The sequence below is a fragment of the Fringilla coelebs genome, assembly GCF_963513975.1.
Source record: "Fringilla coelebs genome assembly, chromosome: 2".
Classification (NCBI taxonomy): Eukaryota; Metazoa; Chordata; class Aves; order Passeriformes; family Fringillidae; genus Fringilla; species Fringilla coelebs.
Window position 1 is genome coordinate 95670614 of NC_140029.1, and position 24255 is coordinate 95694868.

The 24255-nt window shown below is 42.1% G+C and overlaps 1 protein-coding gene across 1 annotated transcript in view; it reads left to right on the plus strand.

Moving 5' to 3' along the window:
• Positions 1–24255, plus strand: part of NME7 (NME/NM23 family member 7) — an 89203-nt gene that overhangs the window by 56915 nt on the left and 8033 nt on the right. The window contains exon 11 of the mRNA XM_084201089.1: positions 17246–17353. Coding sequence (XP_084057215.1) covers positions 17246–17353 — 108 coding nt within the window. The remainder of the gene's footprint in view (positions 1–17245; positions 17354–24255) is intronic.

Below are 24255 nucleotides of genomic sequence, written 5' to 3' on the forward strand. Positions count from 1 at the left end.
GCTTTTCAGGGAGGGGAGACATCCTCAGACTGCTGTGCACACGGAACTATAAGGTTTGAAATGCTGACATCCTATGAGCAGCTGAGAATTTTGTTCAGATATTTAAGTTAAAAATAAGAATGGGGTTTATGAAATGACTTCAGGTCCCTCTGATTTTCATGGTGTGTCTGGATCATTTAAGCCTTTTTTTAAAATACACTATCAAATCTTGCTACGCAGGTTCTTAAATTACACATTTTTTGCTGAGTGCTGTTTACCTCTTGTTTCTATTGGTGCAGTTGAAAAGAAAGGAAAAAAAATTGAAAGTAAAAAAATTTTTAAATTGGCAAAGAGGTACCTGTTTTAGAAAGCTAGGAAGAGGACTTAAAAAGTTAATTAAATCTGATTCTTACTGAACACGTCTTTTCAACTTTCAGGACACGCTGTTACTTGGAGGTGAAAGTTACTAACTGGACCAAAGTATGACAGAAATGAAGTTGTGTTTCTCCTTCATTGTAAAGAAATGAAAATGCTTGGAGGGGTAGGGGTAAATGCAGGACAGTGTGCATTATGAAGAAAGCTGTTTTAAGTTCAGTAAGAAAGAAAAAGAAAGCAACCTATTCTGCATTGATTTGGCTTGCTTTAACATGGATCTGGATGTCAAATCCGTAATGGAAAACCTTGGAACAAGGCGAAAGTGACCAGGGAATCCTGTCACCACTTGAGGTTGCTGGCACTGATATTTCGTTTCACTAATGTTTGTATATTTTTGGACCCTGGAGCAGTGAGAGGCCTTTTGTTATTGCTTAGGTCTGAAGCTACAGCTTTAGTTTTCACATCTTTGTGAAGCTTCTATATTGAAATAACTTCTTGGTACCATTTTGTCGTGGGGTTGCCAGGATGATTACTTAGTATTCATAAAACACTTGAAAAATGCTGTAGAAATTAAGGTGTGGGTTGTTTTGGTTTGGTTTTTTTTAACTTTGTTCATATGCAAATTAAAAAGTTGGTTATAATACATTATTCCAAGAGTCTACATCAGCTACATGTTCCTGGCTGACTGCATAAATTTTAGTATTCTTAAGAGCTTTTACTTGGAACTGGCAGTACACTAAACGTGACTCAAGTCCCTTCTGTTGTGAGATATTATTAAAGTGATGGGATGTGCTGCAATATTTCTGCATCCTGTGGACTGAAAGGGGATTTTCATATGCTTGCTTTAAATCCCAACCTGCCTTCTTTTTACACTGGGGATTTGCACCTCTAAGTGTAACACTGTATCAAGTCATTTCTACTTTTGCATGAAAGAGCTGAAAGGGAGATTACGTGGTTTAAAACAAAGCAGTGAACTGAAAGAGCTAGAGTCTGCTTTAGCTCCATTCCTGACCTCACTGTGTGACCTTGGACAAAAAGTTCAATATCTTTCTGCCTCAGTTAATCACATCAGTTAAATAGGGATAGCTATGAGCCAAAGAGCACTGTTGCTGTAAGATTTTTGTTTTTATAGACCTCCTGAGAATCTCTAGCAGTGAAAAACAGGGGGCCTAAAATGTTCATGTACATTCCTAGAGCTACATTATCAGCACAACGTTTTCATATTGCATCATATAAAGAATAATTCAGTGGAAGATGTAAAGGAATATAAAGGCTATTTTTGAGCTTCCAAGTACTTGTTTTCTGGTAATACCTCTATAGCTATTTCAGTGTGGATTCTCCCTATAGCCTAGTGAGCCCTGATGAGAGTGTTGACAATGAAGTACATAATGTCTTTCAAGAGAAATAAGATTGTTTTAATCTAACTCTTTAACAAAGAAGATTTTAATATAATTAATTATCTGCTCAGATAGTCTGAGTCATGTAATAAAAATAACAACTTTCATTCAGTGTCTCCATCCCTCTGGGAGCCCCTCAGGAACCCTGGCCAGCCCCGAGTCTCAGACACCTGGGAAGCATCCCCGGCACGGCCGACTGTGGGAGCCACTCTCTGTGCCCCGAGGGTGCTGAGGGCAGCCAGGCTGGGCACCTTTGCAGCAGGAGAGACACCAGAGACACCGGTGGAAGATAAAGGGCCGACTCTTAGCAGGGGTTAATCCAAGGTTTCATTCAGGAGCCAGGGGAGCTCCTGCACCTCAGGGGGCCTTCTGCTGAGAGCCCCGGGAGATGTGCCAAGGTTACATTTAAAGGGAGGTGGAAACCAAAAGTAGATAACATTTTACCAACCAATAAATGACCCTAAGGGATGGGTACTAAGGGATGGACATTTAGGACAGTGTATAAAGAAAGTCTTGGGGGGCTGACCCCTGGCCTCTGGGTAATCACTGGACGTCTTGGACCGAAGCTTCTAGATGGAGGGGATGGGATGCTGAGAGATTGACAGAGAGCCAGGGTGGGGATTTGGGGATGATCTCATCATGGAAGAAGAATTACATAGGTAAAGGGAAAGGGGGCACAGTCGGGGGTAAACTATTTGGGAAAACTACAGGGATACAAAACCCGAACTACTTCAAAGTATTGCAAAGTATAAAAACACACTACAACAATTCAGATGCAGACTTTTACCAACTAGAGTAGCAAAGAGACCAATCAATACCAGTTACAATATCCTGCTGTTTAAGCCAGCAATGGGAAAGACATGATTGAATTGCTCAGATGTTATTTAAGATCAATCATCTGACTCTGTCCTTTCAGTTTTTAACTTCTACATTAACTTCTGCAGGTCTGATGAAAAAGTGTTCTAGACAGAGCTAAGGCTCTTAGTTGGGAGACAGGGCAGTTTTTGTCTGCAGAGGTGCATTCTTCCCTCTAGTGCAGCCCCCCTTTTTCTGAGCTGGCACTGCTGATTCCTAAAGCCCAAGGTATCTGTAGGTTCAGGATTTCTCCTGCCTTTTTCCATGTCACCCGTTTGTGCAGATGCAGGGGATCTAGAAGAAAAGAAGTGCTGAGATAGCTGTGCTCTAATGACCCATAGCTGCAATGGGACTGCAACTAGAAGTTGTCACCACTGCTTTAGACTGTCAGTATGTTGGTGTATGATTTGAAATTTACCTCCAACAGTATTACAGTTTCTTGCCAGAAACAAGCCTCTGTCTGTGGATGCCAAACACCCCACCTGTGGCAGGGAGTTTCTTTCCCTGGTTTAAAATGCATGGAGTCTGCACTGGCTGCAGCAGGAACAAAACTGATAATTACTTGTTCTTCCTCTCAAAGCTCTGTGTAGCCCTGGGAGCAGCTGAGAGTCAAGAATCCAATAAGTAATTTTTACAGGCATGAATTCAGTGATCATAGTAAGTTCTATTGATGTCTTTTTTGCTTCTGAAAATGTACTGCAGAGGTCTGGCAGGCCTTGACACCCAGCCTGCCTCTGCTGCCCTATTTGCTTTGCTCACATGTGTGTGTGCTTTGTAGTGGCATGGATGATCTGCTTACAGTTTTGAAATGATCAGCTTAGAGCTCTGTTTCTTGCAGATTGTCTCCTCCAAGCCACTCTTTGCAGATGATGGGCAGGCGTTTGATGGCAAGAGAGATTTCAGCCCCAGGGCAATATGTCTTTGTGCAGATATTAGAATAAAAATCAGAGCAGTAGTAGTGGAGGAGCTCTTTACTTGCAAGTGGTTTGCTTTAGATGTGGCTTGTTGTTGCTGCAAGGTTGCTGCCATATGATGGCTGTTCAGTGTCATGTGGAGCTGGAGCTTGTAGGCTCACTTTGATTCTTGATGGCTAGATTGAAATTTGCTGTTATTAGTGGTGACTGACAGGCTCCGTCAGGAGACTAAATATTGACAGAGCCCTCAAGACCTAACTCTGCTTTAAATCCAGTGTGATTGAGGCATGTTGGCAAAGTTACAGTTGGAAAAAAACCAGTTTTATCTGTACTCCTTGTCTGCGGCTCCAGAGCTACTGAACTTGAATGTGTTATCAATGCAACTGTTGCTGCCTAAAGACACTGTGGATGTGAGCTCACTGGACTTGAGTTCAGTGGTCCCAAATTCAACTAATTTGGTAAAATAGTTAATAAAAGATCCTTCACTGTCTATTACCAGGCCCACTGCCACCACAGAGGCATGATACTGGAGAGTCTGCTGCTTTTGTCCTCTGGAGAGAAGGTGTTGGTGCCCTCTGGGAGAGGACTGAGAGTATATTTGCATCTCATTTCCAGTTGCTGCAATGCCTTTTTTTATAATTAGTTGACTACCAAAACCCCTCTAGCCTATGTAGAAGGGTTTTTTTTTTTGGAGTTTCCTCTGCTACCTAACACTGATATTTTAGTATCCCCTGATGACAAGACATGTTTTAAACTGATTTCTGGACATTTGCAGGAAGTTACAATATTTTGTCAAAAATTCTGTATGTCCTTCTAGAAAGTAGCATGAGTTTCAGAAGCTTCAGGGTTCCCATCTGCATTTCTGTCTTTCCCTTATGTCTGTGTTTCCCTTATGTCTCTGGCTTCGAAATGTTTCTTTTGGGGTACCTCTCGCCTCGTTCCAGGCTGGAATAACTTGCCCTATCTTAGCAATAGAAGTTAAACTTAACATGAACCCAGAGACTGAAGGAAAGCAGGGCTGTGCCACAAAGCATTTACAGCACTTTACTGATCTTCCTTGACTTGCTGAACTACCATGGAGACCTCCTAGTTACTCTCCAGAATGGCTAATGTGCCAGGATATCCTGGAGCTGGATGTTTGGGCCTTTTCCTGAAAAGTGTTACAGGACTAGCCATTTTGGTAAGGGTTTAAGCTGCACCTAGAATATTTACTTTTTAAGAAAACTCAATTTTTTTGGTCAAGACCTTGGTACTGATCAGCTCTGCAGACACACAAAGATATTTAATCTGATCTGAAATTATAAAGACTAATTACATCTGTATGTAGGTGGGAATGAAGACTGAAAGACTGGCTTAGAAATCATAAAGGCTCCCTTTGCACTCAGACTGAGTGCAAATCAAAGTAGTAGGTGTATGTTAAAGAATTGGTTATTTTAAGCAACTGTGATGAACACAAGGTTTTATAAATGCTGTAAGTTACATAAATTTGTCTATTCAGCCTTCAGGAGGTGGGGTTCTTCTGATTGCGCAGAGTTTTGGTAATAACTATCCATCTGCAGGTCTTGTTCTGCAAAATGAATGCTTCCACACCCCATTTGCATTGGATCTTCCTCGTAATGTCCTCTCCAAGCTTTGAATAAATGCCATGCTTCAGGGTGGTATTACAGATTTAGTATCTCATACTGTTGGCTCATATTTTATTTTAAAAGTGACCACACAAAGTTTTAGAAGTGCTTGCCTAGTTTCTTTTGGCATTTGCTTGGTTTGTGTCTAAATAATGCAAAATCAATACATTTCAATACATTATATCTTTGTTGTATCTCTGCTTAGGTATCTTAGGTGGATTAAAGGGAAAAGTTTTGGTTCCCACTGCTGTAGAGAAAGAGGTAGGCTTCTAATATAGCCGCTGATCATGTGATACCAGCCTAGTATAGACAAATATACAACGTAATTTTGCACTGCTAGGTTGATCAAAGGCAGTCTGCAGGGTTCTCTCCAGGGCCTGTTTCTCACAGCTGCACTGGATTACAATGTGGTTTACCTGGCCTGTGGGAGGTTAATATTGTTTAAAAATGAGAGTATACCACCCCCCCACCCCCCCCCCCCCCCGCCCCAGGAAAACAGTCTTTGTCAGTAATACAAATAGCTGATCATCAGAAGTTTTAGGTTGTAGTGTCCTCCTGCAGTCAGAGGATGTCTGTCTTCCTTGATGATTCCCTTTCTTTTCATTTTTTTAGTATCATTTTCTCCCTTCTTTTTCCTTTGCACTGTTCTATTTAAGGTTCTACTGTAGTTGCAGAGGTTCCTGAGAACAGATTAATTAATATATTCAGTCCATAAAGGCAAGGTAAGAGCCTTTTTGAGAATATAATGGTTCTGGGTTAATTTCAGTTGATGTGGTTGTTTTCTTTGCTTTCCTTGTGTTCTGTTTGGTTACAGCAGACAGCAAATCACTCCTTTACCTTGGACAGCAATGTTTTTGAATATATAAAATACCAGGAAATGAATATTCAGGAAAATAAGCCAGCTTATATCTTCAGTTTTTCCTTGCAAGAAGGGAACAGTGTTTCCAAAAGATACGGCAAGTTCTGAGGTCACTCTGTCTGGGAGAGAAAATTATACTATTACTGCACTAAACAACTATTTTCCCCTTTAGTTTCTTATCACTCTGGTCATGGTGACCTTGTGTGTTTGTAGAATCCTTGATTTGAATAGATTAAGAGCGTTTGCTTACATGCGTGCCTTAGGTTTTTGTTGACTGTAGATAGCCTTGTCCTTTACTAGAATTTGTCCCAGCCTCTGGTTGGAACATATTGGCTATGTTGTGCTGTTGCAAATACTTCACTTTATGAGGTAATATGAGTGATATTTCATTTTTTAAAAATTAAGAAAATAATAAAGGTAGAATTTTTATGAAAATCAAGGTAGAACGTGGTAGAACAGCAAGTGCTTTTTCTAGAGCTCTGTAGATGGCAGTTAGCAAGAGTCAACACAAAAAGCTGCTTGATGAAATTGTGCAATAGAGAAAGTTATAACCATGTAGAAAAAGGGCAGTAGAACAGTTAACTTTTCTACACAACTGACACCTTAAGTTTTAGCTTTCATATTTTCCAGATTCTGTACTGCGTTAGTGTATAACTCTGACCTTCATATAAATTGTTAGCAAGTTCTCCTCAGTTTAGTTAGACAAAACAATCCTTTTCCAGCCTGAAAACCAAGGACACCGTTACAGCTTCAGGCTCAAAAAGTGTAAACAACAGCGAATTGAGGAGAGCAATCTGGGAGGATGGGACTTCATAACCTGAAGCTGTAATGGGACAATTCACCCCAACAAGTAAATGGGCCAAAACTTAGAAAAGTGTGAAAACGTGTGACCTGGTATACCCATCTTGGGTATAACCTTAGCCAGGTCTTGCACTGCCCAATGTGTATTCTTTGAAGGTCTTTTTAATAAATACCTACTTTATTCCTTTAACACTATCTAGCCTCTGTTCTAGGTGGCCTCTCAAGGCATCACAACCATGATGATGTTGTGACTATGAATATCCTGAAGTTGGCTGTAACTGTCCCAGAAAGTTTCATGTCAGCAGATTATGAATGGTGAATTCCTAGAAGTGCGTTACTTACTTTTCTCTTTTCCTTATCCCAGAGGATTTCTTGTTCAGGCTCTGCTTGGTCAATACTATCAGTAGTAGAGCTAGTAACAGCCAAACAAGAAAGGAGCTGTAGATCACAGTGTATCTGAGGTATTCTTGATGATAAATTGTCATATGAGAGAAATTGGAGTTATGGAGAAGATTATTCTGGAAGGTATTGAAAAACACATGAAAGACACTGCAATCATTGATCACAGCCAGCATGACTTTGTTCAGAGGAAAGTCCTGCTTATCAAACCCAATTTCCTTTTATGACAAGGTGACCCACCGCGTTGATCAAGGGAATCCAGCTGGTGTAATCTTTTTGGATTTTGGTAAAGTTTTCGACACTATCTCTCACAGGATCCTTCTGGACAAGGTGTCCAGCATACAGCCAGATAAACACATCATAGGATGGGTGAGCAGCTGGCTCACAGGTTGGGCACAAAGGGTTACAGTGAGTGACATCAGACTGGTGACCTGTCACTTGTGGGGTTCTGCAGGGCTTCATCCTTGGCCCTCTGCTCTTCAACATCTTCATAAATTACTTGTATGCAGGGCTGGATGGAATACTGAGCAAGTCTGCAGATTATATTGGACTGGGAGGAGCTGTTGACTCCCTCAAAGGCAGAGACCCCACAAAGAGACCTTGATAAATGAGAAGGCTGGGCAATCACCAATTGTATGAAGTTCAGCAAGGGAAAGTGCTGGATTTTGTAGCTGAAATGGGGCAACCTAGAATGTGCAGAAAGACTGGGAATGAGAAAGCAATGGGGAAAACAGTGCCATGGAAAGGGACCTGGGGGTCCTGGTCAATGGAAAGTTGAATCTGAGCCAGCAGTGCCCTGGAGCCAGGAGGACCAGCCCTATCCTGGGGACATCAGGCCCAGCATCACAGCCGGGCAGGGGAGGGAATTGTCCCACTCTGCTCTGAGCTGGGGCAGCCTCACCTGGAATATTGTGTATAGCTCTGGTCACAACACAAGGAGGGTATAAAGCTGTTAGAGAGTGTCCAAAGGAGGGCAATGAGGATGGAGAAGGGCCTTGAGGGGAAGCTGTATGGGAAGTGGCTGAGGTCACTTGGGCTGTTCAGCCTGGAGAAGAGGAGACTGAGGACAGACCTCACTGCAGTTACAGCTTCCTTGGGAGGGTGAGAGGAGGGGCAGGCACTGATCTCTTCTCTGTGCTGACCAGTGACAGGAGCCGAGGGAATGGCCTGGAGTTGTGTCAGGGGAGGTTTAGGGTGGATATCAGAAAAAGGTTCTTCCCCCAGAGGGTGGTTGGGCCCTGGAGCAGGCTCCCCAGGGAAGTGATTGCAGCACCAAGCCTGACAGAGTTCAAGAAGCATTTGAGCAATGGTCTTAGACACATGGTGTGACTCCTGGGGTGTCCTGTGCCAGGTCAGGAGTTGGATTCACAGTCCTTGTGGTTCCTTTCCAAGGCAGCTTATTCTATGATTCTGGATCTGAAGTTATTTTCTGTTTGAACTACATTAATGAAGGCTTTAAAGTGGGTGAAAACAAATACTGTGGCCTAAGCCTTCCCTTCTGTAACAAAAACTAGTAGTCTGGTTTCACATTTACAACGATGATGGGTATTGTTCTTACTCCTCTTATCAACTGCTGACAGCCAGCCTTAGCATTGTGAGAAAAACTGCAGCAGTAGTTTTCAGTATATATCTCTGGTGTCATTGCCTAGGGATACTGTTAACTAAACAAAAGCATTTTAGAAGCTGGATATAACATGCTTAATTCAATTTCTGAGAACTTGCTGAATAATTTGGGGTGCTGCTTGCTGGTCTGTTTGATTCAGACTGACATTCTCTGTTCTGCTGCAGGGCCACCTGAGCTGAATTTTTATCAGCTTCTTTCACTTACAATATTGCATCTGATTGCATCTGATGTGGTAATGGGACTTCCCTTCAATACTCCTAATAAGAAGTTTTTCCTTTCTCTGCTTCCATTGACTTCGCACATCAAGGAACTAGAAGGTGGTCAGGGTGCAAGATGGGTAAGCAGTAGTTCTTCATATTCCCATGGCAGCTCTCAAGTTCCCATGGGTGACCTGGTATGGTCTGAGTTCTGCAGACTGGCTTATCATCAGAGTGCTACCCAGGAATTACAAAGCATTACCTCAAGGAGAGAGAATAGTTAAGGAACTGTTCTGAGATTTTAAAGATATGAGCTGAAAGTTAGACACTGAACTTGTGATTCTTGTGAATTATTTCTTTTGTGCCCCTGGAAAATGTCTCAATGTCTTGGTTTCCCCACTCCAGAAAATGGGACCCATGCTGCTGTTTTCTGTTCTTTGTGTCTCTTCCTATAAGTTTTCCTATGAGTTTTCCAGGCCAAGAGCCATCTGTTATTATGTATAGGCAGATTGACTAATACAGCTAGTCCTGAACAGAGCAGGGGCTTTTAAAAAGCAGTTGTAACACAAATAATGAATAATTCCTTCCATCAGAACAGGGCTGCACACAACTGTGTAGGAAGATGGCGCGTTGCTGCCTCCAAGGTTGCACTGGAGAGGCTTTAGGACACAAAATGAAGGGGAAGGTCTCTATCATTTTATGCTAAGAATTAAATTAAAATGATCTCTGGGATTTGCAGCAGACATGTGAATTTTATTTTTCAATCCATTTCCATCTTCTGTTGAAGTGAATGGTCGAAAATTGGTTCAGCTTTGGAAGTCTCAGTAGAATTTCAGAGCATTTTTTTCTTCTTTGCAAAATGTAAAGCCCCAATACCTGGACTGCTTCGCAAATGTAGAATTTAATCTCAAAAAAAAATCAGAGGAAAAGATGATTTTTAATTATTCTTGTTCTTACTGGGGAAAAATCAGCCAAAATACCTGCAGATGAAAAATAATGCCTTGCAATCTTGTAGTGACTTTTACTGGAGGCCCTTCACATATTTTGCTAATCTGAATTAATAAAATCTAAAAATATCTTTTGCAACCTAGTGTGTGTTTGTCCTTGTTTTAAAGGTGAATTGATAAATAGATGATATTCTGGGTGCCTTGGAAGGCATTGGAAAAGCATCAGTAGGACCATCTCACCTTTAAAACTTAAAGCATCTAATAATGAAATTTACTGTTATACTGCATGTTCTGATGTCTTGTGGGGTTAGTTGCTTTTCGTTGTTAAATGTTTTCTTTTTCCAGCTTGTCAAGTAATGTAAATATCCCTTATAGCACCCAGATAATGGGACAAGATAATGGGACAAGGTGGATATTTTATCTTTGTTCTGTTTTGTGACCGTCTTGTATTTGGTATCTCAATTATCTTAAAGGTTTCACCATCCACTCCAGGCTACCCAAGTTCAGCACACTGGCAATGGTAGACAGGTACACAAACTTTCGGAGCAGGACGCTTATCATTAGAATCACTTAAACACCAACCAGAAGCACCAGGACCAGTGAAAATACTGTCTTAGGCTGGCAAATGTGCCACGCGTGCTGCCCACAGCAGAGAACCTGCAGAGAGCTAGTGCAGAACCTTTAGGGTGCCAGGGAGGAGGAGTGGTAGGAAGGTGTGGGAGGGAAACAGAGAGAATCAAAGCGCCTGAGGGGATGGAGGGTGAGGAGGAGACAGTATAACAACTTATACAGATTTGTGAGCTTCCGGAAAACTGCCAACACTGGAGCGTGGAATATAATTTTAGGTCTGTTAACAAAACTTTGAAAGACATGGGGCTTCAGACTGGTAGTACGGAGGTTGGCTGACTTTAAAATAAACAGAAAAGTAGACGGATATTTTTTATTTTTTTTTAGTCAGACAAGAGTAAGCTTACATAATAAAATAAACTATGGTTTGAGAAGTTGCTGCTACTGTTGCAAAACTGTTTGACTTTGGAAGGAGTTTTACCTCGCATGCACTTTTTATAGGCCTTGCAATTGAAAATTTGACTGCTGTTGCCTGGATCAGATCAATTCATTTGCTGAATAAACCTTTACAGCCACCCTCTTTCACATACAGAACTATGTACACACAGACTTGGCTCAGTTAAAAGTATGAGAACCTTGTCAGAATGGAAAAAAAGTGATATATTCTCCCATCAACCAGGAGAAGATGGCTTGGAAGTCTAGGTGAAGTGTGCAGTGCTAAGGAGAGAGATGGTTAGGCTAAATATTGTAAAGACTTTGCAGCTTTTCCAGGTTCTTGAGTTTGGCTTGTGATAAAAATTAAAAGGCGAGGGGAATTTAGTGTGTGTGTTTAAAGGAGGTTTGGCTTGATTTTTTTTTTTTTTTTTTTTGTGATATGTGGAAAGTACAGAAGCACTTTCAGGTTACACTGACTCCCTTGAAGTCTGTGTAAGGCCTTTGATACTGACTCTGTATTTGTACATTACATTGCTGCAGCTCATGTGGAACACAAAGAGAAAACATGTTACTCGACAAATTACTTCTGTTCTGGATTGGTTTGTGAAATGTAAGCTGAAGGAAGCCTCTTGCATGCTCTTTAACACTGGCCTGGTTTTGTATTTAGAAGCTTTATGAAGCACCTTTCTACAGGCAGACCACAGGTTTCAAGGCAAAATTCTTCCCCAGTTAAAGTTTTTACAGTGGCAACAGCACCACCATCTTCGGTAATTTTTCTCTGTAATACAGACAGAAGGGTTAGTTTAGGGGTGATGAACTGGACCTTGAATTGCTGCAGGAGCAGAAAATTGTGCTCTGCAGCAGCTGATGCTGATTTCCAAGTGGCCTATGTCATGAAACTGAGCAACATAAACCAGGGCAGAGCTGAGATAACAAATCAGGAAGCACACATGTCACAAGTGGTTGGCTGCAGTTTGGAGGGAGTATGAGTTGCAAGGAAAACGTGAAGCAAGCCAAGGCAAGCTAGGCCTTTTGGTATCATTCACATAGTCACCTGTGACCACAGATGTCACTTTGACACTTAAGCATTTGTCTTTGGATGAGAACTTCTGTGAAGAATCTCTTGGACTGATCTGAGTTCTCACAGTAACAGTAGTGTTATAAAGTGTTTGTTGCTTCGATCAGCATTGCAGGAGGTGCTTGTCTAGTATCCTGTTTTGTATGACTAAGATTGTACTGCTTTTATCGTGTTACTTCTTGCTGATGGCTTGGAGCAACAAGTATTTTGTCCAGCTCCCTACTGCAACCATCAGTATTTGATATGACTGGTGCTAAAATGCCTTGAAAATAAAAGTCACCTAAAGAACTATGATGATGTGAAGAGAGAGAGGCACTTATCCTTCCTTAGCTTCCATAATTGCTGTGCGGCAAATGTTGTTTTAGATTGTTTTTATGCACTATAGAGGAAGCTCAGGTGCCTTGCTTGGATGAGGCAGTAGACTTTCCAATGCCTGAAGGTCAGCCAGACAAATTCCGAGTGAATGGTGGAATTTACATTATTTTATTTGTTCACAGTTAATGTGTGTTCTGTTTTCTTGACAAGGGTATAGCTGGTCCTTATGAGGAGAAAGGTGCTTGATGTTTGCCTGAGGCTGGCTCTGCCTTATGGATTAGGTGGCACCCTCAAAGGGAGAGAGGGACCATCTCATTGCTGACAGCAGCAGAGCATAGAGAATTGCAGAAGAGGGAAGCTTCATGAGTGCAAGGTGGGGAAGGCAGAGGTGGTGAGACCAAGTCAACACAAAGCCTTCAGAAAGGGATGAATGAGGAATGCCAAGAAGATCAAGGAGCAAGGGCACAGCCAGGGCTCAGCTAGAATAGGAAAATGGTTTATGAGAGTGTAGAGGGATCTGTGCAGTCTGATGCAGCCCAGGAGATCCTCTGAATGCTGCTGATCTGAAATCAAAAAAGAAGGAACCTGCTGAGCACACTGTGGTTAAATTTTCTTGTAATCTGCAGTATTGGCTGGAATACATGTTACTATTCTACTTAACTTCCATCCAGCCCATGAAAAAAATACAGCCTTTTGGAGAAAAGCAATTAATGAGCTTTGCTTATGAATATGTTTATGATGTTTTCAGTTTGATTTTGACATATTACTGGCATTGGTGACATTTTTGTTTCCTTTCGCTTGTGTAGAAATAGAAAAATTTTAGAAATGTGCTAAGTACTTCGTGCAGGCTGTGCTGCATTGGACACAGTTACATGATAAAGAGAAACATGAAATATATGCATCTGTATCTCACACAGGATAAGGATCTTCAAAGGGCTATCTGTAGATCAGAGCCCAGCTGTAAGGGGTGATCAAATAACCTGCTGAATAAGACCAAAGGCTGAAGCCTTTTGGTACAGCAGCCCTGGTTTGTTGTGCCACAGACAGTGTCTTCTTGTGTGAGGTCCCAGTTTTGTGTCATCCCCATTTGCACATGCACATGAAGCTCCAGCACGCACACATCAGTCTCCTGTCATGCATATGGCAGAGCTGTAGCTGCTCTTAACTCCTCCATCATCCTACTCTCAACTCCTGTCAAAAAAATTCTGAAAACCATTGCACAAAATGCATACTCCAGAAACTAGACTCAGCCAAAAGCTTAGGAAAAAGGTTTAAGAGGGGATGGTGGGGCATGGAGAAACCAACCCAAAGCCCACTGTTTGTATCTCCCTGTTGAGACAGATGAGGCTTTATAAATAAAATGATTGGTAAGCTTCCTGTCATGGACCAGAAGAGTGTGTATTAATACTTGCTATTAGCAGTAAGTTCCATAATGAATTCTCTTCTTCCCTGAAACATTCCCAAGATTTCCAGCCATACATACACAAGGACACAATATATGAGCTGTACAGCTCTTTGTATCTCCATCATTTACAGAGATCTTGTTTCTTCGTGATTCCTCAGTGGTGTAATAAGAAAGCAGCGGAATAGTAAAACTTTGGAATTGACAATTATTGTACTTTTTTTGGCTGTGTAAATGTAAGCTGAGACAGTTTCATGTTGTTTGTTAACTAATGGCAAGAAAGATTTTTAGATTCTTTAGAGTATTTATTTCTTTAGATTCTTTAGATTATACAAAGATTATTTAGATTCTTATTAATCAGGTCTTAACAGTGTAAAGTGCTGAAGGACCTACCTTTGAGCAGTTCTGACCCGGTGTAATTCCAGGCAGAACAGAATGCATCCCTCTTTGTTCAAGAGTTTCAGGAGGGCACTAGAATGTGTAGCAAACTGTGTTGAAAAATGGAAGGAAGAACAGAAGATTGCACAGTGCAACAGCAGGAGCTTTGGCCCACATTAGTAAGAAAGAGTGAGTCCACAGGAATAAACATGATGTCTTTTGCCATTCAGTTGTGAAGCAGAAATGACAACTTAGGGCAAATGGTAAGTTAAGAGACCATAGCTGCTCTTAAAAACAGAGAGAAGAGAATTTAAAAAAGAAAAGTGGGTTTGATGAGGAAGGTGAGTCAAGGAAAATCTTGTGGAATTTTCATAAGAAGCAGCATTTCTGGACCTGTTGGAGGACAGAACAGTTTTAGCAAAAGAATTTTTGATGGATAGGAAGTAAACAGAATATAAAATACCAAGCTTTAGTTTTTTGGACTTGTGCTGTCTCTAAATTGTTTTTAAAGGTTTCATAGCCATGACCATTTTTTCTAGTATTCCCAAACTTTCATTGAAATGATTGAAAGCTCCTGTGCTATTGCTGGCTTCCTGACAGCTAGTGGTTACTGCAATCAACACTAGCTTGAAGGAAGGCTTGATTAAAGTGTCACATAGCTGTAGTTAACTGGCATGTGACTTTTGTTTCTCCAGCAGACTTCCTTATCTCAAGCCTTTAATGAGGACCATGTCGAAGAGGGGGTTTTTCTCCTTGGGGCGTTTTTTTTAAGTGAAACTCTTGAACTTTCCTCTTAAGCAAACTTCTTTTGATATTGAGTGTGTCTTATTCAAATGTCCTACATTCATATCAAAAGGTCTTGTATAACCTGTGATGTACACACAGTAACAATGAGGAACTGAAACTTCTCCTCATATCATGTTTTGGGTTATACACACCCCAAGCATTAAAGCAGTTTAATTGTGTTCCAGGGGGGTAACAGACCATAATAATCATTAATTGTTATGACAGGAAAATATCTAGGACTTGCTGAGCTAAAGTCCAATTGTCTTAGTTTGATAATGAGACATAAACAATGGGTGAAGCTGGAAAGTGGACAGAGGGTGTTGTTTGTCAGATAATGCTCTTGTGAGGTCTTTTGGAACTAGCTTAAAACATTCACTGCCATCCCAGAAGAGACTGCATCATGGACTGGTTTTCATGTGCAAGGTTTTCCAGGTCAGCTAAGAGCTACTGATTAAGTCAATTCGAACCCATTTGACACTGAAAATTAAAACATGCTTGGACAATCCAGTTTGATGACTCAGTTGTGGGAACAGTAACCTCCAGCTGTGACACTGAAACAAACACCTGGGAGTGGTGCAGTGAAACTGCACTGGCCACTTCCAAAGTGATTACACCCTAATGTACCCAGTGCCTATTCAGAAAGGGGCTGATGAAGGCTTTGTTGGCAAGGAAAGAGTTCTTTTCTTTGTTCAGTAGCTGTAGGCCTCACAGGCACTTGTGGAAGAGCATCCAAAGGGTTTTAAGGAGGGAAAACTGGGTGGCATAGATCTTGGAGAAGAGCCTCCAGGGTGTTGGGAAGAGAGGCCAAGTGCATCCGTGGGGCAGGAAAGAGGTTAAAAGACCACAGTGCAAGGTGATAGTGCAGAGAAGTACAGCAGGACTTCATTGTGGCTTGAAAGAAAGAGTATGGTGGAGGGGAGAGCCAATGAAGGCAGTCCTCCGGGGTATGAGGGAAATACCACAGGGAAAATGTAGGGAGGAATATTATCTCAGGACCTGAGTATCTCCTGTGGTAAATAGGCCTCTGAGAGGCCTAAGAGGTATTTGGCATTGTAGATGAAGAAGAGTATTGAAATGTTAATTTCAAAGAACAAAGAAAGATGTAGAGTCTGGACTGATCCTTAGAGGGGATCAGATGTTGGCCCTAGTCACAGTGTCTAAGGAGAAGACTGAGAGGAGGTTCAGCAGCTGGACTGCGCAAATGTCATGTTCTGAAGCAGGTAGCTCCATGCTAAGGGAAGCAATCTGCAAAGCAGCACATTTGTATCTGCTCACAGACAAGCACATCCAGTGCTTGAGAGCTGCAAAGGTCTTAACATGAGCTAACTGTGTTGATGAAAGTGCCAGTAAGGTGTTTCTGCAATATGAAGGGTCCTGTATGCCACCCAACATGGCTTGATTGGCCCAATTTCAAGCAGGTATTTGTAGCTGTGGTCATGGTTTTTTCAGTAGCTATGTGTGTAGAAGAGGTTGGAATTTCTCTTTTTATAGAATCATAGAATGGTTTGAGTTGGAAGGGGTTTTCAGGATCAAGTAGTTCCAAACCCTCCTGCCACAGCCAGAGACACCTTCTGCTGGACCAGGTTACTCAGAGCCCCATCTAACCTGTCCTTGAACAGCTCCAAGGATGCAGCATCCGCAGCTTCTCTGCACAACTCGTCTCAGTGTCTTGCCACTCTCGAAGTGAAGAATTTCTTCACAGTATTTTTCTAAACCTGCGCTCTTTCAGTTTAAAGCCATTCACCCTTGCCCTATCATTGCCTGTCCTGGTAAGGTCACTCTCCAGCTCTGCTTTAGTCTCCTTTAGGTACCAGAAGGCTGCTCTAAGGTCCTCTTGGAGAGTTGTCAGGTTGAACAACCTCAGCTCTCTCAGCCTGTCATCACAGGAGAGGTGCTTCATTCATGGCCCTCCTCTGGACTCACTCCAACAGGTCCACGATCCTCTTACGTTGGGGGCCCCAGAGCTGGATGCAGAATGTCAGGAGGGGATTCTCACTCTGCTCCGGAGTGGAGCAGGGGTGAGAATCCCCTCCCTCGCCCTGCTGGCTGGCCATGCTGCTTTTGATGCAGCCCAGGATACAATTGGCCTGTTGCTGGATCATGTCAACCTTCTTGTCCACCAACATTCCAGGTCCTTCTCCTGAGGGCTGCTTTCAATCTATGTTTTATTTTACAGTGTGCTACACATACTTTAATATGCTACATGTATTTTAATAGCATAATAATATTTTACTTTGTAAGGTTCTCTTGCATCCATGATACAATGAACAGTGTGGTTCACAAAGGTCTTCTGATTTGTTTGTGTTCAATAGGTATTAGCCCGTCACCTCCGACCTGGAACTCTGCGTGCTGTCTTTGGGAAGGACAAGATTCAGAATGCTGTTCACTGCACAGACCTGCCTGAAGATGGACTTTTAGAGGTAAGGCTTGCTAGGCAAACATGTTCTCACAGGAACTTGAAAAATGAAATGCTTCTCTTGACGCTCTTTCAAGCCAGTAAGTGTTTTCTACGTGGAGTAGCTGGGTTGTAGGCCAGACTAGACACAAAAAGAGAGAGTTTATTAAGGGTGTTTGACTCAGTACTGTAAAAAAAATCATCTATGCAGTTTTCTTGAATGAATATAGTACAATGAAGTATTCAATGGATTGAAACTCAAGAGTCTTGTCTTTGTCTGAATGTGTCCTTGGGTCTGAATATCAGTACCTGACAGTGCTTCTGCAGCGACACTTTCTTTGCCCTTTCTTGGGTGACCACCCTGACTCCTAAACTAGATTGCGTCTACAGTAAGCTTGTGTGGAACTTGGAATATTACAGGCACTAGGGATTTAAATCCTCCAGACAGGGCCTAGGTTTATTTGTAGACAGTCATACTTATGCACATCAGCTAATATTTCATGTGTTCTATATTAGCTTACTAATTATTATCTGATTTGGCTTTGTATGCCAAAATTTAAAGTCCAATAAAATTAGAAAATGTTAAATTGCAGGAATTTGTAAAGACAGAAGTACTCACTATGAAAACCAGAACAAGCTCACTCACTTAATTCTGTGCCTCAAAACTAAGGTCCATAGCAGGGGGTTGAAGTGGTGTGTAATCTTGGATGTATCTCTGTGTCAATGGAGATGCTTTTCCAGTGTATGCACAGCTTATTTATTGCTGTCTGTATGTATTTGTGAGTGCTCTGCTGTCAGGTATAGCAGAATCATTGAGCAGCAAGGGCTGTCCTACTTAGATAATTTTACATTGCCAAAATGGTGGGTTCATGTGGGAGTGAAGAAGAGCTAACTTCCAACTTCCTCTATGAAATAACCTATGGGTTAAAGTGCTTTTGCTAGGAAATCCCATCTAGTTTAAGGCACAGACCAGTGAAATTCAACACTGAGGATGGCAACCAGTATACAAAGTTGCAGCTTTTTTCACCATTTTCAAAATGTCATGATGGCAACCAATATACAAAGTTGCAGCTCTTTTCACCATTTTCAAAATATCATGATGGCAACCAGTATACAAAGTTGCAGCTTTTTTCACCATTTTCAAAATGTCTTGAAAAGTTGACAATTTTTAGTTTTTTCCTTAGGGTTTATACGAGAAAACGGGTATTTTTTCACCACATGCCTAAAGTTCCTCAGCCGTGGCTTTCCAGTGGCAACAGAACAAAAGGCACAGCCTGTAAGGGAAAAATCAAACAGGCCGACACTCAAAGAACATTTTAGTTCTCCATCAGAATTTTCCACTGTCTGTTGCCTTACATTGGTGTAAAGTAGGTTTTGCTGGTTGTTTAAATTGAGTTTAGAGCTACTATAAGTGAGGCAAGAATTGCTTCTTCAAAACAAAAACTGAGGCTGGCATTCTTTCTCAAGGATTTCCATTACGTGTGTTTGTCTTTCAAGTCCTGCAGCTCAGTCATAACTGAAGTTGTTGATCTGGTATTACTCTGACTACACACCTTGCAGTTCCTGGTGCAGTCTGATCATTTTAACAGTAGCTTATTGATTGTATTTTTTTTGGGAAAGGGATCTAAGATATTTTTTTACCGTGGGCATAATTGTGTGCAGAATATTGCTGTTCATCAATCTGTAGTTTCTTCTGTAACAGCCCAGATTAAGTCTGCATTTGTAAAGGACATCACTCAATGTTGTTTAGTGAGTAAATAAAGCAGTGAATGTTTTGAATTGAGCACAGTGAGTTTGTACAAAGGAAGCTTTGATTGTACCTGTTGGTTGGTGTGTGGAGTATTTACACTGTTAATGCTGAAGCAGCTATTAGGTGTCCCTGCCACAGTCCTGACTCCTGCCATGGCTTCGTGTCCTGTGTGCACACAGGGTGGGTGCAGGGCCTGCAGTGCCCAAGGGATCCTGGAGGAAACGTGGAGGAAACTTCTGCTGTTGACGCTGTGTATGGAAAGCTGAATAGGTTGCTTTGTGTCTTAATTGGTTCTGTGCCTTTTGAACTTCCAGAACCAAATGGAGATGGAAAGGGGAGATCCCTGGTTGACCAAGTATTCTGTGATGGGTCTTAAAATGCATAGTGTTTATGGAAGCACAACAGAAGCGTGTTCCCTTGTAGAAGGGAACACACTACACTGGTGCCTTCCTGAGAACTTTGGTACTTTTAGTGCAACACACTGTTTATCTTAAGATTTCTCCACCTTTCTCTTCAGTTTTCATCACCCAGCTGAAATTTGAAGAATTTGCAATAGCAACTGCTGTCTCATTGTCCATAAATGGAGACTCCTTAGGGGAGATGAGCTAGGTAATTGAGAATTAGATAATAGATAAAATGCTTCCTGAAGTTAATAGCCAAACTCTAGGTGGCTTTGGTGTTTTGCACTTGATTGACTGTCCCTAGGAAGGGCAAGGTTGTAACCTTTCTCTCAAAAATCATGACTAAGGAGTACTTGGTGAGAGCAGACAGAACACTGTCTTGGGAACAGCAAGGACTAACTAAGTGAGGGTCAGCTTGTGCACCTAGTTTAGAACACTATACTTAAATAATGTAGTACAGCAGTTTTTCAGTGTTTTTCTCTTAGACTTCCTTTCCATGGATCTGAAAAAAGGAAAGTTTACTTTTAATCTTAAAATCCTCTCAAACAAACAAACCAACCCCAAAAGCAAATACGAGCACTTGCTCCCACCAGTATGACCCTTAACTCCTGTCTTTGTTTTACAAATGACTTCACATTTTAGGCAGCGACTAAAGAATATCAGAGTTAATGAATAACTCACTTTGGCTCAAGAAAGGAGGGGAGATGTAGTTGAACCTTAAATGCAGCTGGTCACAGTAGTAAAATCAGTGTATTTTAATTTGCAGAACTTTAAGTGCTCTTTTTTATTCCTAGTTTAGTGATACAGAAATGTGAATATTGCCCTCATCTCTTAGATGAGTTGTTTGACTTACTAGGTCAGGCACTTACTTATTCACTTTATAGACTTGTGTGTCCTCTTATCAGTACAAAATGTATTTTTACAAGCGACAATGAGAAGACACAACTAGCTCAGAACAGTCTGTTTTCTCAGCCTTGTCATCAGTTTCCCATTTTAATGAGAAGAGGAAAGAAAGGAGGAAGAGTAGAGAAGGGAGACTGATAGCAATGGAGTATTTGTGAGATGATGCAGTTTCGTGACTGAAGGGTCAACCAGCAGCTGATGTTGTGTTGGACATTCATTCAGAGCAGACAGTTGCATTTGTTTCCCACATCAAAGCAGGTACAGCTCTACCTCTCATCAAGTTTTTTTTCTGTTTTGTATAAAGCAGGTACTATTTGGAGAAAGCAATTACAGTACTCACCTGCTTTCCTGTTCCTTCTGAGTCAAGTAGAGCCAGGACTGGAACATGCATATATACCGAGCTGCTCTGTTTCACTGACTAGAGATGTGTCATCTACATGTGGTGGAAGATGATTCTGTTTTTCATCTCACCATCTTTGACCTGAGGAACATTTCTGATAAATATCTTGATGAAATAGAAGCTTGCAAACTGTTGGCTCTGATGAATCATCATTCTCTAGACAAAAGAAGTTTCCTTAAAATTGATCATTCCTAGAATAGTTCTTAATCAAAGCAGTGATACAAGTATTGTGGCTACCAGACTTCACAGTCTGTGTCCCTCTTTAAAGAAGTGAAGGCAAATTAAAAATCAATCACAAAGGCCTCCTTCAAATCACTGAAACTACAGTGAGTAAAATTTCCCACAGGAGGTGGTGCTGTACACACACCTCAGTTCCCCGGGTCTCAAGTGGCTCAGTATATTTCAGATTATGCAGGAAACCACATAATTAAAAAACTGGTAGCCTAGAACTGCAGTTATAACAAAACCAGAATTCCTGGGGTTTGGCACACTCTGTCTGTAACTTGTTGCTGTGCAGTTGAAGGTTTTGGGGTTTGGTTTTTTGTGTATGTGAGCAGTTCTATAAGGGCATTTGCAGTGCAGAAGATCACTCTGGGGATCATAGAATGCACACATGTTGGGTGAACTAAAAGGGTTCTCCATTGCGGTGCAGCCTGCTGAGCCACCCAGGCTGGCTTTGTGTTCCTGTGCCATGGTGTTGGGGCAATCAGTCAGTCTCATGGGGTTTCTTTGCATAATTACCAAGTCCTTAATAGTCATACATGTGTTTGTGTGTGTGTGTACTTACACACAGGGGAGGATGCTGCTCTCAGCGAGACATGCATGAGAAAGGATTTGCTGTGGGATGGGTAAAACTTGAGTTCTGGGTCAAACAGCCTTCTCCCTGTTGCCGAGGGCGACGCTGTTATTAGGTGACTAATCCTTGGACAATATCGGGACAATTGCTGGGGTGTGTGCTTACCCGCGCCTTTGTGTGCCTGCTCGGCTACGAGTGGAACTGCAGAGGGGGGTGACCTCTGAAGCCACTTTTCGTGGGAGTGGGGGATGTGCCAACTGCCTTCCCAATCCTGTGTCCCCACGGGTGCTCTCAGCTGGCACGGCGTGTGGCCGCCGCAAGGCCACCGGGTGCGTCAGGCTCCTCCTTGGGCATCGGCCCCGGGTCAGTTTTCAGCGTCACGGGCAGCTCTCCAGACAGGCAGGAGCGAGGACCTCCTCGAGTATCGTTTGCTGGCCTTTTCCCTTGCCTCAGAGCTATTTGTGGCACTCACAGACATGAAAATAACCTATCAAAGGGGGATGACTGCTGTTATCAAAGATTGGGTTTCATCTGTCTCCTGAGAGAGCTGTCATGACGGTTGGTTTTTTCCCTATCACTTCTTTGAATTTCAGCTCTACACTGGTGTTCAGGTGTAGGGCTGGGGACTGGCTGACTGTACAACAAACTGCTGGAGGCTCTCTGTTCCTTTGCTCAGCCTTGCACCAGTGAGACTGGCTTAATTACTGCTCCCAGGGCATTAAAGCAAACAAGTAATATCCCTTAGCGACAGATCAGCTATGGTGATCTGCTGGACAGAGACTCCCACAGCTCTGGCACTGGAAGTTCAGCCGCCTGGATCCAGCCTTGGGGAGATGCGAGGTGATGTTGTACAGTGAGCGGTGACAGGATGGTCCAGTTCAGCAGAAGTGTTTTGTCCAGGCTGGTGCTGTGGGCAGTGAAAACCGTGATAGTTTTCCTCAGACTTGGAGACTTGGTATAAACTGAATGCTCTGCTGAGTGTTAAGAGCTGTACTGCTCCTAAGCTTTTGGTGCAGTGTGTATTCCACCTGCTAGAGGCTAGCTGTCCTTTGTCTGACATTCCAGATCATGCCAGGAGAAGCATGTCTTATTTTTCCTTTCCCTTTCTATTTTTTCAGGGGGGCTGAGGGCAGGGTGGTATTTTAGCAAACGGTTCAGGGTGGGCAGGGGAGCAGTTGCTTTGGAGGGGGGAACACAACACATGTTTCCATAACCACTTCCTGTTACTGAAGCACTCTGCTGGCTGCCACCTTGCCCTTTCCTGTGTGCTGCCTCCTTGGCTGCCCACTGCCATTGTCTGGACATGTGAGTGTGCTGCAAGGTGCTCACTATCATCCACCCTGGAAATGCTTCTGTACTAGTAAAGAGCTGATCTGTGGGCCGAGGTTAAAGTGCAACAGTTTAGGATGGAAGACATCAGAAGGATGTAGCTCTGTTAAACTAGTCCTTTTTGGTGCATCAAGGTATAGTCCAAGCAATTTAATAAAGCATGTCAATGAGTAACTCTCTGAAGCATCGATGTGCTTAGTGTGGAATGTGTGTGTGTCGCACTTGGAACAAAGGTCTCCTGCATTGTTTGTTACCGATTAACTTGTCTGGTATTATGCAAGCTGCCTCTGCCAGCCGAGAACTAACTCTCCCCATTCACAGAGCAGCCCGGCTTGTAAAACATTACACAGCAGAAGTGCATAGCATGGCAATGAACCTTTCACTGAGGGCATTTCAGCCCTCTGCATTTCCCTCAGGAGTCTTTAAAATGTTTTAATAAAGAAGCCATTGTTTCACTCAGTCATAAAACAATTTTGCAATGAAGCCTTTTATTAGAGGCCCACACTGAGCTGCATAATCCAGGGTAAAATGCTTTTCACTGTTTCCACTGAAAAGTAATAAAAATTGAGTAGTTTGAGTGAGGTTGGCTTCAGCACTTTTTTCTCCCCAGTTTTCATCCAAGCAGTAGCTATTTTTGTCTGTCAGTTGGAAATTTCAGTCTCTCCTGGTACAAAATGATTTCTAGAGAGGTCTGTCAGATAATGGTTGTTATGATTCAAGTGCTTCTCCATTTAAACTTTCTGAGACTTTTTATCTGACAACTGTGGGAACAGGTTGGAAAGAATCAGGAGTGTAAGAAAACTTAATCTTACTTGGTGGCGGTTTTGCATATCAGAACATGTTAGCCAGCACTGGAATGCTGTCTCACAATGTTTCCTGGTGCTGTACATATACTTGTACAGAGAATTAAGTAACCCTTTTGCCTAGGCCTATCTGAAGGAAATTAAGAATTAAAAATAACATTAATAGATGGATGGATCTTGGAGATGTTTGTGATTTCTCTTTTAAAGATTATTGTATTATTAGGTCACGTGCAGCCTCATTTTGAGCATAGGTTGTATAATTATTATACTTGTGGGCTAGACAGGCAAACCAAACCAGGAACTTGTTTAAACAGAGTTGTGAAATAGTTCACCTCTTGTGCTTCCACTTCTGGGTAAAATCCGAGGTCCAGTTACCATAAGTGCTAGAGAGAAGTTAATGAGTGTGAACCAAGCATCTGCCAAAGCTCTTTGAGTTGCACCTGATCCTGAAGGTAATCTACATGATAAACAAGGCTTGGCTTTTTGCACGTGTTTGTGTTGCGCTGAACAAAGTAATTCTGTGGAGGGGAGGTCAAGGTGGAGGG